Source organism: Ischnura elegans, chromosome 6 (genome assembly GCF_921293095.1).
Source record: "Ischnura elegans chromosome 6, ioIscEleg1.1, whole genome shotgun sequence".
In the NCBI taxonomy this organism is placed as follows: Eukaryota; Metazoa; Arthropoda; class Insecta; order Odonata; family Coenagrionidae; genus Ischnura; species Ischnura elegans.
In genome coordinates this window covers 21,135,402-21,153,219 of record NC_060251.1, presented here as the reverse complement: position 1 = coordinate 21,153,219, position 17,818 = coordinate 21,135,402, and the positions used below count along the sequence as shown (strand labels likewise).

At 39.1% G+C, this 17,818-nt stretch overlaps 1 protein-coding gene across 3 annotated transcripts in view; it reads right to left on the bottom strand.

The window, feature by feature from the left end:
* Positions 1–17,818, bottom strand: part of LOC124160192 — a 64,256-nt gene that overhangs the window by 17,494 nt on the left and 28,944 nt on the right. Inside the window, exons 2-7 of one of the 3 annotated variants that reach the window (XM_046535964.1) lie at positions 10,316–10,530; positions 6,525–6,668; positions 4,560–4,642; positions 4,278–4,299; positions 628–683; positions 430–534 (exon numbers count right to left, since the gene is read on the bottom strand). In XM_046535964.1, coding sequence (XP_046391920.1) covers positions 430–534; positions 628–683; positions 4,278–4,299; positions 4,560–4,642; positions 6,525–6,668; positions 10,316–10,530 — 625 coding nt within the window. The remainder of the gene's footprint in view (positions 1–429; positions 535–627; positions 684–4,277; positions 4,300–4,559; positions 4,643–6,524; positions 6,669–10,315; positions 10,531–17,818) is intronic. The other 2 variants (XM_046535965.1, XM_046535966.1) reach the window with 2 other exon arrangements.

The window sequence follows — 17,818 nt, the reverse complement described above, 5'->3', positions numbered from 1 at the left end:
GGCATATAATAATTGTCTCAGATCAGGATTCATTGAAGCCAAATGGAGACCTGACACTGATATTAATTCTGTGCAATGGAGGAAGTGGAAGCAGTAAGAACCTCGAGGGTGAAAAGAGGCTTGAGATTTTTAAGTTGTGTGAAGGGGAATGGAGAGGAAAAGAAATGAAGAATACTTTACATTGTGAGTGAGGAGAGAACTCTGTTAAAAAGAGTTTGAGACGGTTTAGAGACTGATATTAGTTACTTTATATTTTATGTTAACCTACCTTATTTTCCAATGGCCTTTGATGGATGTGCTAAAATAAATGTATTGTATTCATGCCTGGGTATATTTTTAAATATGAAATGCATTGTTAAATAGGTGCTGCTATGGGTTATTGTGGGATGTACATTAAGTTTCATTTCTTAAAACTCAAAAGCCACTTACTATCTTCTGCCCCCACGGCTAGAAGTGGGCATTCCTCTACCACAAAACAGTGTCTTCATTGTGGGTGGAATTAAGTCAGGAGTGCCCACTGGGACCATAGCATCTCTGTGAAAATATGTGCTTCCTTGAATATAGTATTGATTTAAAAGAAGAATTTGTTTGATTAGAACTGTTTCATTATTATGCAGTTGGTCTAACCTTATTGATTGGAACAAGTCACCACAAAATCTCCTTTGTAGCTGTGGAAGATGTACTATCATTTGCAAAAGTCTTGCAACAAATCGAGCGGCGCCACTTTCGCTCCATTGTCGATTTCTGGCCACCATTAAGTTTGAATGATCACTATCTAGGTATGAATCTTCATGGTAGCTCGGGAACGACTCACGAACGGGTCATCGTGACACGGGAGTGAGACGTAGGAAATCATTACGATGTTCAGTTGAGTAAACGAGCGTAGATGTTGGGTTAAGTCGTCGCGGCGGTTTGAGATTATTTTTGTACCCGTAGTTGACTGGAGTAGATAATTGAAAATATTTACCCGTTAAAAGAGTGGGTACCTATGACGCCTGGCTTCCAATGGTAAACCCCATAAGGCCGGCTGGGGGCACGATTTCGCCATTAGGAACACGGAAATCAACTCGCTCGTAACCCTTTTTTTTTAGGGATTCAACGTCGTTCAGGAGACTTTACATTAAGTTGTTGAAATATTTGTTCGATATAGAAGAATTGATATATGAAAAAAAATTAACTGGCAATTTTCCGGCAAAAAAATCGACTCTGTCGTCTCCACCATATTTAATTGATTGGCATTAAATAGTTCTTTACGTAGGTTGAAGCTGATAAAGATAGCTCCATAAGCTTTCTTCTTCATTAATAATCAATTTTACCCTTAAAGTAAAGTTACCTCCCGTAAAGTTATCACCGTGGCTAGTCCCGGTATACTTAAATTATCAATTTGTTAATTGGATAAATATATTTACACCGATGGAAATGTTTCTTCGGAAAAAAATGGAATTTTGATTGCCAAAAAAAATCGCTAGGCCTCGTCGTTGCTAGCAGAATGTGTCTCTATTTTTACTGTTTACATATATAGGAGAGGCTTAAATTTTTACGATAGCACTAACATATTTAGTGATCATGTCGCATTAATCTTCTTTTTGTTATAATAAATTAGTTATTGTTTCGATTTTAATATTTCGGCCATTATTATATTATTAAGGACAACCAACTTAAAGAGTGACTGAATAGTACGACTTTTCCCTATCCATGAATGCCTCCATTGGTAAGGTTTCCAATACCAACAACGGACAGAGATTAAATTGAAAGTCAATTTAAACCAAGATTCGTCTCTTTTTTTGGGAGGGAAATACTTTGCGCATCTATTAGGGAGGTAAAATACTTTGCGCATAATTTAGCCGCTCCCTCAGCTCTTAACGCTGAATCGGGTGCTCCCGGGCCGTAGTTTTGGTCAGCTAATAGGTCCTGCACCTCGTCTTGCCCTACATCTTTATCGCAACTTTACCAGCCAGGGACGAGGAAGTAGGTTACCTGGAGTAAAACTTGCAGGCCGTAAGTGATTCTCACGTACTTCCAAAATAGTGTAAATAGGGCCAATTTGTAGCACTATCATATAAATGTTGATGCCACAATTTGCTTGAAGAAAGTACGCACTAGAAAAATAGTTGATAAATACCTCAAGATAAGCCTTTCCTATATTTAAAAATAAGCGTCGTGGTGCGTGCACGATTAAGGATTACCATTACATAGGTTATTCCTAGGATTGTACTAAAGTAGATCAGCTAGTCTCACATTCTGTCCCTTTCCAACAAAATTACTGTATTAAAAAAAACACTGATTGTAGAATACTGAAGCCTAAAGTTTAAAAGTAAAATTCTTCACTTAATTCATATCTTTTTCTATCTCTAAGAAAAGTTTCCGTCACTGCTCATTTACGAAACGAAAAAGGGTAAAATTGTTCTGAAAAACTTTACTGGAGAAATTAACTTGGTAGGAAATGGCGACAAGTTGATGACAAATAGGCAGCATACTACATAGACGGACAGCATAATCGCTGCAAAATATCATTCATAATTTTCTTTTTAATCAGATAAAATTGATCTATTTAAGAAATTCCGTATATGGAACCTTAGATTATTACGATAGTTCTCATTCCAAAGGTTAATAATGTTGAGCAGTTTCGGACCTGTAAAGGAAACCATATAGCACTAGGAATTACATTCAGCAGTGATTCTGATTGGAGTTCCTTCAAGAAAACGCAATTGATTCGTCCTACCGCGCTAACTACGCATAATTCCCGTCGCACGGTCATTTAAATTAGAAATTGTTGCAAAAAAATGCTCAAATTCAACAGCTGGTACCCTCTTAACATAAATTTAAAAAATAAAAAAAACTTTAAAATAAAATACGGAGGATAAAAAACTTTCGGCCACGGGAAGGACTCGAACGAGGGCCCTTCGTGTTGACAGCCCGAATGCTTATCCATTGAGCCATTACTAACTCAAGGTCATGGAGCGGTAATTTTAATTATTTAATATTATTGTAACACTGAGCTCCTTCATGTGCTTCTCCTACGGCTTCTCACTTGAACGAATTTGATCAAAATAATCACTTTCTCGGTATATTAGTCTTTTATTCGTTTATATGATTATAACTTGAGCACGGAGGCTTTCGCATACTCTTTGTTTCGGCTGGTTAGTATATACAATAGGAATATTATGATGTTGTCGCCTGCGACTTCGGTATGGTATCGTCTTTTTAAGTTATTATTATTTGCTATTATGTTTCAAACTCGGTATTTGTATTTCTAATGAAGCAATCGTATACATTCATTACAAACAGAAATTCTGTTAGGATTTCCTTACGTCCTTCTTACTCGACTTGAAAGGTTTTATGAAATGAGCTGCAGTTCCACTGATGCCTTAAACATAAAACGTATTGCCAACAAACACATTTCCTAATACAATGTAACCTACTCAATGCAAGTAGATAATTCAATTAATAATGCTAAGTAAGTATCCTACATTATCCCGAATTCATCAGTGTATATGTAAATGATTGCATCTAAATAAGATAACTTAATCATCAACGACATAGCAGCTTAGAGTTATTATTCGCATTCACACTAATTCAGCTGTAGAACATTTTATCAAACAATACCTGTTGAAATCCGACAATCATTAAAAATGGGACTTTTACCTGGAATTAAGTTTTCCTCGTCATACTTTGAATAAGTGGAAAGGAATGCATCTTTACCGATTGACGGACGTCGGAAAGCTCTGTTATTACTTACGCAACGATTAATTCCGATTAGCTTCACTAATTCATATTTTACGTGTTTGCTCAGATATTTATATGATGAAACACTGGAAATTTCAAAGCTGCCTCGTATCATATGTCGTAGATATTGTATTGAAACATCAACCCGAGTCGATAGATGTAAACAAGAGTCCATGTTCACAGTGAACGACTCGTGATTTCCAGCTCTCTGAAAAGAGCTGAGATCACTCAAAAAGAGCCAAGCTACCAACTTTTTAAAATCTCTCCGAGGAATTACCTTCGATCTTTCCTACTGCATTAAATGCTACAATGTGTTTGGGGGAATATCATGAACATTAATTTCACTTAAATGGAAGCGGTCAAATCCCGAGACTGAAAAGGATGACAAAATACCTCACCCACCCAATGACCCGTTCTCCATGCATTGAACCATGAAGACTAGTATTGGATTGTTGCATACACCGGATAACCATACAATTTCCGGGCACAATCTTTGTGGAGCGAAAGTGGCGCCGCTCGATTTGTTGCAAGACTTTTGCAAATGATAGTACATATGTTTGATCTGGATCCTGTCTGTGAATATACGTGCTCATTATTGTAGATATTTTTTAGGGGAACAGCAATGCTGAAGTTTGTTTATGTTTCCGTATGCACCTTTAAACCAATTTAATCGTGTAGCTAGTGTATATCATGCATTAATTTCAGTATCATGAGTGATGCTTGAGATACCAAAATACTTGGCAGCTCTAAGTAGGAGAGAACTTAGAAAAAATTCTATGATAAATGCACTCTTTAACCTTAATTTTGTTCCATAACCAAGACATTGGACCTACCTTGACACTAACACTTCATAATTCGAGAAAGAAAGCTCCTCGCCTCCAAATGGAATATAGCAGACCCCATGACTTGGATGAACCTGTGGAAAAGACGAAGAATTTGTAAAATTGAATAAGATAAAAAACATTTTATTAATTATTTTCCATACCATTGTTAGTGAATATGATACTTCTATGGGTCCTTCCTCTCTTCCATTTTTTCATCAATAGGGTCTTTTAATTTGAGGAAATTTTAGTCCATGTCGCCCGGCACCCAACTGTGCTGTTTACCTTGCCTAGCCTTATAAACAGCCCTGGATATGATAACCTGTTGCCCAGTTAGTGTTCTGACAATTTTGCAATTTAGATACAGTGAGAGCAGTTTCAGCCAAGTTGTAGAGATTGGATGTTGTATGCCAGAGCATGTAAAAGTTGAGCATTTTGGTTGATGTGGTCTGCTTGATGGTGCCACATTAACAACAGTGATGAAATGGATGTGGAAAACCTGAGTAACAAGAACCTCAAGCCTTGAGTAACCCCAAGGAGTACAAATGTCATCTCATCACGTTCGTCAAAGCACGCTGCTACGAATCGAGTGAGAGCTAATGGTGACCACACTCGTAGTAATCGGAGTTGGTGCGATATTTTTTCGCCACGGATTCATGCCTGCTAGCGACACTCTGCGGCCGCTGGCTGAAGAAGAAAAGGGACGAGTGCACATCATGGCAACCCGGTAACCGTGGCCGAGAGAGAGAGAGAGAAAGAAGCATACCCCTTCACCCTCCACCCCCATCTCACACATACGCAGTGCACATCTAGTTTTATCATCCGGCTCAAGGGGGAGCAGTTAGAGCTTGAGTAACCGTCCTCAAGGGGGGGACACTTTCCACCACTCTTTATTTTTTATTTCGGAGTGGCTTATAGATATTCCAGCTGGCCTCTCTCTTTGGAATGCATGTGACCTATTATTAGATCCCGATGCGTGGAGTAGTGTGGGGGACAGTGGGAGAGGGGAGGGAGAGAAGAATCAGGGGCGCAGCTAGGAATTAAGGCTGGGGGGGGGGGGGGGTTTAGGTGCAACTAATACCGGGGTGTGTGGGGGTATGGAATACCCACCAGGATAAGCGGTATGTACGAGATAAATAAATTGAGGAATTTTAAGATAAATTGTTCAAAATGGCGAGTTTTATGGCTTTCTGAGGGATACTTTATTAATCCTAACAGTATACTATTAGTAATATCAATCCAATTAAGTAAAATGGATTAAACTTAAAAATTTCTCTTAGCTCTGGGGGGGGGGGGTTTAACCCCCAAAACCCCCCCTCTCGCTGCAACACTGAGAAGGATAGAAGGAGGAGGAAGGGAGATGAGAATTAAGGGGGGGAGTGGGGCAGAATGGCCAGGGAGGAAGGGAGGGAGTTTGGGAGCAGCGAGAGAGCTATCTTTGTATCTTTGCCCCAAACCCCCTGCCTTGAGTCATAATTTGCAGTTTGTGAAAAGTTTCTCAGATTTCCAGATTTGTGATAGGTTCCAGGACATCTGACATTTCAAGATTCATCATGTTTCTCATCATTAAGTGGTGTAATGAATTTATGAATTTATTCTGAAGAGCTTGAAACTATTGGGATAGGATTTCCATTGAAAGACGATTGTAAAAAACAATATTTCAATAGAGGCATCAGGTATGTTCTGAGGAACACATACCAAAAACAATAAAAAATTATACCAAAACTTCAGCCTGTGGCAAGTCATGTTAGCATCAAACTTGTTTTAAATATGCACTGGCAATGTTCATGGCACTAGAATTATTCCCTGATGACTTGGAGAATGATAATCCTCAAGAGTTGGAATACCATGAAACACTCTGATTGAAAATATGAGAAAAATATTTTCTGTCAAGCATCAGTTGTGAATCCCACTTAAAGTCAGGGGTTGTTGTATTATTGGTAAGGCTGTGGAGAGTGGTGATGGTGATGCCCTCACCTTTCCCACGGTGCTGGTTCCATTGTGGTGCACTCGGCCAACGTACATAACCTCTCCCTCATGGGCATTCGAGGCTGGTACACTCCTGGGTGGAACATTGCCACCTGCAGTCCTCTGCCACTCTAAGTTGGATCCACACAGCACCTTAATCAATACAATAAAACATTCTCATTTGTTTTAGTGTTATCTTCTGCTTTTGTTCAAAGAGAAGGGATTGGTTCAATGACCCACATTGCCATTTAATTCATTGTTTCTGAAGATCGATACAAAAATGGATTTCAATGGAAAGCAATGTTGAATAAACTGAATTTATTCCAGTGTAACTTCTAATTCTTACATCAAATAAAATAAAAACACTTCATGTGTTCCACATAATGCCATGTAATGTACTGCTCTGAGTTTCACCTACTCTGTAGGCATTTTCTAGGTACAATACAATGAATAGTATTACATACAGAAATTATGGATCGGCTTGTATTATGGAATGCTGGTTAGGAAAACTTAAGTGTTATGGTCAAGGACAGGATTTATTGGAAGGAGGGAAGGGTATGGAGAACAATTGGTAGCGAAATAGTACCACATACTGTACATCTCACATATTGTCAGTCAGTATTTTAGATGCAGTGTGGAATTTCTTGTATTTTTGGAAATTATTTGTTTAGGGCAGGTACCTTTCAGTGTAATAATATTTTGGGATGGTCAGATCAGATCCAAGCATAAGCAGATAATGAAATTGGATCCAAATTTGCTATAGACTTTGAATCTGGACTCAAAATTTTAAATTAATGCTTCAGAGAATACTGCATTCCATTAGAGGGAGTTGAAATTGTTCCGATCCTCTCTGAGCATGCTCCAATACACTGCAATGCAATTAAAATAGAATTTCTTGGATTGTATATGTCCAGAAAAAACTTGATTACATAATTACTTTGTTATATAGCAGGCAATTAAAAATGCATTTGGGTCTGAAAATATCCAAAGATCCCACACCTGAAATCAAGGATCCAATCAAGATCTGACAAAAATCCTGGATCCGTTCATCCCTTATAGTATTGATACTTACATTCATCCATTCGCCTGTAAGTTATGGTCATTGAAGGGAAATGGCTGATGTGGCCTTTTCCATTATATTGAAAGGGTTGAAAATGCAATATTTCATTGCCAATTATTTGGAAAGTAAGCAGTTGATTAAGAACCCAAAACTGGTTCTTACAATTTGACGAACTGTATCCCATCTGAGCATGAAAATGCGTCATCTTCAGTTAGTGTTCCCCTTGACTGAATTAGGGTGCAAAGCATTGAATGTATGTTATACTTGGAACGTAGGATTTATAAGATATTATTCTTCAACGTACATTACTGGTCGCATCACCAGGCGATGAAGATCCTTCATTGCCTGATGATGCAACCTGTAATGGGCGCAAAAGCTTGCGTGACAAAGCGCAATACGCTGCTGCTCCCGAAAGCTGTCAACATCAGTATATTATACTTTTCATGATTTTTTTCATACCCTCTATGAAATTTCCTCTCCTCATACAACCAAAACTCATTTTTTGAAACAATTCCCAGATTATCTTTCAATATTGGATCCAATACTCGTATGCTGAAACACAGAAGATAAATACCCCTGAAATAACAAAAATTGACCAAGTATAGGCTACCCTGCGACGCAGTGAAGTTTTGAGTGCTGCCTCTGTCTTCAGGGGTGCCGGCCTCGGTGGCGCCGGGGTAAAGTCCCCGACTGCTAACCTAGAGGTCGCGGGTTTGAATCCCGCCTGGGTGCCTTGAACACCATCCAGTGCATGGATGTTTGGGAATGTCAATTAAGTTAATTGTAAGAGAGGACAATGTTGTCCTAAATTCACTTGAATAATAAAGACGGAATTATTATTATTTATTATTAAATAGACCTGACTTCTATAGGAAGTTAGTGGTGCGTCAAATTACCATTACTGGCATTCACTGGTCCCAATCTCATCGCCAATGGTCAGCCAAAATGAATTGATAGTGAACCATCTGCAATAACCTTACAGTGTGTGGCTAATGAGGTTTCAATCTTGTATTCCTGCTTTCACTGGTGTAGTACTAAAACTAGGGGACTCCATAAGCCAGAGAAGAACCCGGTGGGAAGGTCATGGCATGAGACGTAGCTATTACGTTAGGAATATAGTGGAGGGATAAATGGAAGGAAAAGTCCCCAGAAAAAAATTAGAGATTTTTATTTGTGGCAGATGAGGATGACTCCAGAAGGAGGAACATCAGGGTATTTACCCTTTCTTGCCCGCGCCTAAGAGAAGAAAAAATTGTCTTTTTCATAAACATCTCTCTACGGAGCTCCGTTTTGTTGTGGAGTTACACTGGTGCTCTCGTCTCTCTGTTTTGGGACACAAATCAATTGGGCGCCCGGCTATCACCGTGGCCACTGGTATAGACCTTCTAACGGTTAGAGTCTAACCCTTTCTTACCAGGAGTCCATGGTCAATACTTTGCATTATCAGTGTTTTTAAAATTAATATCGTTAGTTATTTTCAATAATATACACTTATATAAGAATAACTAACATTTTTTTTACGCAATTTATAATTTTCAACGGATTTCTAGCGATGATAATAACAACGCTAGTAAGCACAAGGTACTCTAATTCCAGAAGTCCGTTAATAGTAACGCTAAAATTTAGTTTAAAATCGTTTTTCTCCCAGAAGTACACAAATGATCCATTTAAAAAAAATTCAATCAATTAAAATTGCAGTATGCAACCAATTTTTTTCTCTGCCAAAATCATTGACAATATAACCACTTCTTAAGTGATTCCTGCTGTGAGGAAGATCATAAATGAGTGGGAGTTCCAGGCCATATTGCCGAAGAGTCGCACAAGAGTTTCTTTATGATGGGTCTCAAGAGGAGCTGAATTCCTCCGACCATTGCTACCTCAGCCGTCATTTTCCTTCCCCCGCGTCAGCTGTAGCCAACGTCCGTTCGTATGCGTTGAAAAATCCACGCCCGCTATATCCGACGCTAGATCGTTTGCGTATGAAAATGTTAGTCGGCTATGGCCGACGTTCGGCGCGTAAGGATTAAGGAACTTGCTTGGGAAAGGGAGAAATCGAGGGCTCCAAAGACCTGAGCCAGGATTTTGTTCTAGGAGGGTCATAAGGGTACCTCGTAATACACAAAATGAAACGAACGTAATGATTACGGGACCGTTTTAAAAATCCTGCCAACTTTTTTCAGCGTCTGGGGGGGGGGGGGGGGGGGGGAGAACGCGTCCCCCCTGAATCCGCCTATGAGGGCTGCTGTAAACTATTTTCAATATTGCAATCACTAATACTACAAAAAAAGGATCCTCAAGTCGGCCTCTGAATACATTGTCATCTACCGCGCATTTTAATGGGTTTACAAAAGTCACCACTCGCGTCGCTAACGGACAAAGTGATCCGAGTTTACAGGGAAAAGGTATATACTAGTGTCAACCGAAATTTACTGTCATGATGATGTGATCCATCAAATTCATAAATATCCAGTGCTATACCTTGCAACTGTAAATAGTGTACTGCAAAATATCGGAAAAAAGTAGATCGCAATGCACTCATCACCGCGCCACGGACATTTTTGAAAGCCGATTATAATTCGACTGAAGTGGCAACAGCAATCAGCCTTCTATGGGATGGAATTGGGCCTCCTCTTCGCAGTCCCCATGATTGCAATTATTTATTTGTACGGCCCGACTCGCAAAGAAGAAAGGAGAGGCCCTCTCATAGTGGCACAGCCTGGTAATAAGCGTGTGGTCTCACCTCGTATTCGCTCATCGCCACTTCTTTTCCTCCCCACGGGATGTAGCACTTGCCGTGATTCGGGTTCAGTTTGCCGGGCACCCAACCGCCACCGTGTCGAGCCCTCGCGATGTACAGGTCGCTGTCGAGGTCTTTGCCCCCGACGAAGGCCCCTGGGGGAACCCTGCCATTGCAAGCCGACTCCCACTTCGGCAACGAGCTGCCCCCGTAGTTATCTGAAATATCCAAACATCCGTGATTGCTCTCTTCAAATCATCAACGAAAGCATGGGCGTACCCAGCGAGGGGCAGCTGCCCCCCCTAGATGCAAAAGTCTTTAAGCAAAATCAGTACTTAATTGAAACGGAAGTATTCAACAAATTTTCTTTAAACCCACGAAAAATGATATGTATTAGTATAAGATTTGTAACTAAACTAAATAAAACTATTTTTTCAAGGAAATAATCTCATAAACTAATAAAACGCTGTTATAATTTTCTTAAAATGTCAGTTTCATTCGCATTTTCCATGATAAAATGTCACAACTTGGTTTGCCCCCCCCCCCCCTAGTTATAATCCTGGGTACGCACTTGTATGAAAGGGATACTTAATTTGTAGCCAACCTCGCTGATATGAGAAAAATTGTGGGCTGTTATTGGTAGGCAAGGTCGTCATTGAGAGTTCAGTTGAACAAGGGGTACATTTCGGAGGCAGGTCATGTGGGAATACACCAAAGATCATATATCTAAACATTTCGGGATGAGTGATTGGAATCCATAACCCTACCCTCTCTCTCCCCACAGCCTTGAAGACTGCAAAAATGCTCTAAATTGCATAAAGTGGAGAATCATCTGTCTATTTAGGGGAGAGCCCAAACGGGTATTTAAAAGAGACATGTGAGCAGGTATACCACGTCAGTTCTATCGAACATTTTTCGAAAGTTCTCCGATTTACAAGAAACTTGGTAAGACGAACATAACCATAAATAAAAATTGGTCTTACACCGTATCTCAGTTTTCAGACTTCAGCACTGAAAATTGTTCGAGATATTCGCATTACAAAATTGATCTCTTTTGTAAAAAAAATGACAAACTCACACATTAACATCCGTTTCATTTCTCTAATTAATTGTAAGATAAAGTTACGGTTTTAACTTTTCAGTACATTTTACTGTCAAAAATTATGCTACCTAATGGGGTAGCTTCCTTCATCAAAGACAACAAAAGGCATTGATTGCGATTCGTTACCCACCATTAGTGTATTCATAATTTACAAATTATTTGGTTTTACAAATCCCAGTTTAGACGGATGTTAATGGTCAATATTAACCTCTTTTGAAAAAAGCCAGATTGGCGGCCATACGATGCCACCCCACGTAACGTCACAGGGACCTAGATGCTGTACGAGTAGTCGGGAGTTATACATCGTCTGAGATAACCAATGCATGCATGAGGCACAGATCTCAGGGAAACATCTCTTAATAATCACTTATGAAAATTGCCTATGGTCGGAAAGTTTCACTCGTTTGATAGGGTATTAATAATCCTTATTTAAGCCAAGCGTTACCTGCTAGCAGCCTGCATCGTATTGGCGCTTGCACCAAGGTGGCCTCACACGGCGGCAGCCGGGACCAGAATGACGTCACACGGGCTTTTCCCAGCATTCATACCGTTGCGTTTTCGCGCGCTTGAAAATTTTCACTTTACATTTTGTTGCGAAAAATAGATATCGCCATTTAAAAATCTAAAAACGTGAAATGCATACTCCAGGAGTAATAATCTTTCGATTTAGGCAATAAAAAATAGGAAACCACCCTCTTCTTATCGAGTTGGGGAATGGAGGCTGGTGTCTTTATACCTCCCGCCACACGCCTCTTTAGGCGTGTAAATGAGAAGGGTTGAAAAGGGAGGCTTTGGTGGGACTGCCGAGGGAAATGCTTTTCGGATAGTCTAATGACCGATTATTATAATGACTGGTAATCAAGGGTTCTGCTGTAATTTTCTCCCCTCCTACATTACCACCGCGCATTTATCACGAAACTCCAGCGTACCATGACCTCTGCTATTCGATTCCTCTTGGGGAGCGATCAGTAGTCATCATTCCCTTAGATGGAGCGATGAGAAGGGGTTTTCAGGGTTTCCTAAAAAACACGCGATACGACCCGAAAAATGTATGTCATTAAGTCTAATATTAATCAATCCGTAGGAAATTCATACAGCTACTTGAAAAAGATGCTTTTTTATATTAACCTTCCTTTGAGTCAAAAAAGCTTCCATCTAATCACTGCAGTATTATGTACTCTCAAATTATTATTTTTTGTTTCCAAAATATCTTTCCTTCATTCTCCTTAAATAATTCTTATACTGTACTACCTTCCATTTATGAGGTATATGGTCTTGATTTAGCAGACCCGAGGTTGGAAATTTCACAGCTATACCCGCTGAAAGATGCTTACAAGTCTTTGGTAGATTTTATGTTTTAAGTATCTATTTAATTTATTTGGTACTAATCTCATTGATGCTGGTATACTTCCAAATGAATCATCTCCTGAGAATAATCCGTGCTATTAACATAAGCGGAAAAGCGACCTTCGAAGTTAAAGACACAATTACTTGATTTACATCTTTTGAATTAGGAAGTAAACACTAAATATATTCTTATATATTAATAATTTCTTCAGATTGATAGTGGACGAATATTTGGTTCACTCAGTGTCCTCCCTGAATCTCTAATTGCATTTAGTACAGTCAAATTTTTCAGAATTTTAGCATTATTTGCCTTAATTTTTTTTGCGTCTGTTGAGTTCCGTCTCCTGTTATCACGTTGACAGCTCCAATTAGACGTCAGCGTTAAATGTGTCATAGCCTTATCGTCCTACCCGAAGCGAACGTAGTACCTATCCATTATACGCTAGTGAAGATCAAATGGATCGACCGAGTTAGTAACGAGGAAGTCCTAAGAAGAGTAGGAGAGAAGAGAAGCCTCATGAAAACCTTAACAAGAAGACGGAACAAACTTATAGGCCACATATTGAGACATGATGGCCTGATGAAGACAATCGTCGAGGGGCAAGTGGAAGGCAAGAACGGAAAAGGAAGACCTCGAACAAAATACATGGAACAAGTAAATAAGGATGTGAAAGAGAAGAAATACTTAGGTGTGAAAAGATTAGCTGATAGGAGAACTGAGTGGAGAGCTGCGTCAAACCAATCCTAGGATTGTTGACCAGTGATGATTATGATATCAAGCATCTTACTAGGCATTATATTGCCTCTGAAAATAACTAAATGGCGTTATCTATTCTAATAAATAAATTAGAATAGATAACGCCATTTTGTTGCAGCCTGTAGACCAAGTAATCATCGAAACAAGTCGAGTTGCTGGTAGTTCTTTACACGATACATATTCCTCGGAAGTCGCAAATAATATAACTGGTCAGTTTCATAACAGTACAAAGGGCACTTTTTTATGCTTAGTAAGCCAATGGCAAAAACATTGATGACGTAGTCAATTCTTATCTTGAGATTGATAATTCTTCACGAAAGCGATTTGAGGAAAAAGAAAGCAAAATCGTAAATTTCCTCAAGGGAGTTTTTTTATTGTGGGATGGTGATAGTTTGCATGCTGTTGTAAAAATACCTTTAAGAGTGATGAAATCTTCCCAGTTTGGTACCGGGTACGGCTGTTTAAGACCAGCGTTTCGATGAGAACCTCCCTCATCGTCATCATGTCTAAAGGCCGTTTACACGATACATTAACACGTACGAGTTAATGTACGTTTGCGTGAATGAATTTTGTAGACCGGAACGGAACATGTACGAATGCATGAACCAAATTAGAACAGGTTCTATTTTCTGTGTATGCATTCGCACAAGTTGGGTGGTTACACGGTGCATTTTGGCGTTCATTCTCGCGTTCATACATTTAGACATTAACCCGTACGTGTTAATGTACCGTGTAAACAGGCCTTAAGACTAAGAAAGACTTACAGGGCCAAGGCATGGAAGTCAATCTTAGCCCTGATGACGATGAGGAGGTTTCTAGTCGAAACGGTAGCCTTAAGCAGCCTTGCGCGGTACCAAACCCGAAGTGATTTTATGAGTAGTTTTCGCTGGGAAAGCGTACGATCTTTTACCACCTTTCATAGTATTTTTAAGACACAATTGATATGCTTTTTGCAATGAATTTTAGTATTCCCGCAGGAATAAGTTTTTGGGAACAAATAAGCGACATACCACTAACCGTACTTCATACACCGAGAGAATTCATCTTCATGGTGAAGAAAAAACCCAGTACTGTTCCACAAACTTGTATTTGCTGCCGACTAATTTCGACGGCTATATCGTCATTATCAAGACAAACTGTTTGTCTTGATAATGACGACATAGCCGTCGAAATTAGTCGACAGCAGATAAAAGTTTGTGGAGCAGTACTGGGTTTTTATTTCACCATGAATATCTCATCGTTCCACTAATTCACGCCAAAATCAGTAGAATTCATCTTACCCGTGACTCTCTTCATCATCGAATTAGAACGCAATGTCGCTTCTAAGTAACATCAAAAATGTATGAATGTTCACCTCTATTCAGGAAAGATTTAAACTACGTGTTCTTTTGTGCTGTTAAGCTTAATGGCGGAGTATTTAGCTGCCACAATAATTATGAATGAGTAGAAAATATTCTCCTTTTTTCAATGAGAAGTCTTGAAATTTAATTTCTATCAGAAGCAACTCTGGGTTAGAAAGGGTTAACTGATGCATACTGCCAAGTCTACAGTTATCTGCTTTCTACATGACGACCAAAATTAGCATCTGCGAGGTATCAGAAGTGATTTTCTGCGGATGAGTGTGGCGGTGGGGTATTCATAATATACAAATTATTTGGTTTAAGAAATACCGGTTTAGACCAATGGCAATGGTCAATTTTATCCTCATTTGAAAAAGGCCAGATTGGCGCCCATGCGATGCCACTCCAAGTGACGTCACAGGGACCTAATTTCTATACGAGCAGATAGGAGTTTTACATCGTCTGAGATTACCAATGCATGCATGAGGCACAGAGCTCAGGGAAACATCTCTTAATAATCACCAATTAAAACTGGCTAAGGTCGGAAAGATTTCTTCGTTTGATAAGGTATTAATAATACTTTTTTAAGCCAAGCGCTATCAGCTAGAATGGTACTCTGCTACCTGCTAGCATCTTACGTCGTATCAGCGCTCAAAGCCTCGCCCCATGGTCACCTCACTTTGCGGCAGCGGGAACCAGAACGGCATCACACGGAGTTTTCCCAGCATTCATACTTAGCCGTCGCGTTTTCGCGCGCTTGAAAATTTTCACTTTTCATTTAATCGCGAAAAATTGATATCGTCGTTTAAAAATCTAAAAGCGTGAAATACGTACTCCAGGAGTAATAATTTTTCGATTTAGGCAATAAAAAAATAATAGGAAACCACCCTATTATTACATTTCTTCGGGCATCTATGGTAACGGAAAGCTTAGGAGATGTCACAAGGGAGTGATATTTCGGAGTCGTTATGATAAGTGCGCGCAAAAGGAGAACTTCTGTCTGCCATTATGTTATTATAATTGTATCGCACCCGTTCAACAGGAGAAAATGAATTAATTTAGTGACTATCGATAATATTAGTTCCTCAAGAATATTATTATGTTTCCATCCATTTTGAACTATTCGTGAAATGAACTATTTCTCTACTATCGATGCGAAGTTCTCGTAAAGTTGTTTAGTGTATAGTTTTCGTCGATACTTACGCCTTGACGCTCAATTATGTTTTCGCCATTTTGATTTTGTAAAGGTGAATCCAGAATTTTTTTCTGGGCGGCACGAGGGTCTGAGAGGCAAACGGTCTTCTCATATTTGCGGTTAAAAACAACATACAACAATTACTGTATGAAATATTATCCTTATTTTAGTATTTAAGTCATTAATAAGAAATTAAACGATTGAGGCTCCGTAATACACAAAATAAAAAGAACGTAATGATAAATATTTTCAAAATCTTGCCTATATTTTAAGCGTCTGCGGGTAGTCGGGGGGGCACGTGCCTCTGAGCCCCCCTCTCAATCCGTCTGTGTGATTTTGGATAATAATACATGTACTTTTAGTTCTTCCTCTTATGTGTATATTAAGTCTAGAGTTTTATCGTAATTAATTACATGCTCGACTCTTATAATTGAGCTACTTTATTTTTTAGCTTCTTTTTTTTACTTCCTCGGAAATCCACTTTGATTTTAATGCTATTCCCCCCCCCCTGGTTTCCATTCATTCTAACAATGGGGTAGTGTCCTTCATCAAAGAAAACAAAAGGCATTGATTGCGATTCGTTACCCACCATTAGTGTATTAATAATATACAAATTATTTGGTTTTAGAAATCCCAGTTTAGAGGAATGAAAATGGTCGAATTCCAATTTTATCCTCTTTTGAAAAAGGCCAGATTGTCGCCCATGCAATGCCACCCCAAGAGACGTCAAAGGGACCTAGTTTCTATTCCAGTAGATAGCAGTTTTACATCGTCTGAGATTACCAATGCATGCATGAGGCACAGAGCTCAGGGAAATATCTCTTAATAATCACCTATTAAAACTTCCTATGGTCGGGAAGTTTCCTTCGTTTGATGAGGTATTAATAATCCTTATTTAAGCCAAGCGCTACCTGAGCCGTCGAGTATTCGCGCGCTTGAAAATTTTCCTTTTTCATTTAATCGCGAAAAATAGATATCGCCATTTAAAAATCTAAAAGCGTGAAATGCGTACTCCAGGAGTAATAATCTTTCGATCTAGGAAATAAAAAAATAATAGGAAACCACCGTATCATGGGCATCAGAGGATGTATGTCTCAATTAAAACGTAAGAGCTGTGCGAGGAAAAGGAAATTCCATAAAGAAAGGTATTTCTCCATAGTCTTATTTTTCATCACTCTATATATGCAGTGGCTTTATTGAAAAACATTCCTACGTGTTGACCTTAAAAATCTATGGATATGCTAATTGCTTATCTGGCATAAGGCCTTCAAATGTGTATGGGCTTCTCATATTCATCTTTTCCAATGAGATCAACCTATCTCTTATTTCATTGCCAGCGTCCTTCCTTATATCTTCAAATATCTTGATTCATATCTCCTTTCGGTGATAATTCAGTGACTGAAGATGGTGGGACCAATACGTTGCCTCAACGACTGCCCTAAATGAACGTTTTGACTTGGCTTACTTCTATAAAATTGCTATTAATCTTTTGAAAATATAAGTTCGTCGTTAATTACGGGAATAACTCATCATTCTAATTAGGGAAGAAAAAAGAGGATGGGACAGGTCCCCCGAAGTGAGGAATATGAAAAATTAATCACCAATATCTGAATTATTTTTTAAAAAATCATGGGTGAGGGCATGGTCGCAGCGGCATATAGTATAATCTGCCGTAATGGTTGGAGCTATTATGCATTCAAAGCCCTTACAATTCGAGAGTTGGACCATCACATTCAATCAAACCTTTGGGTTGTAATTCTGATTT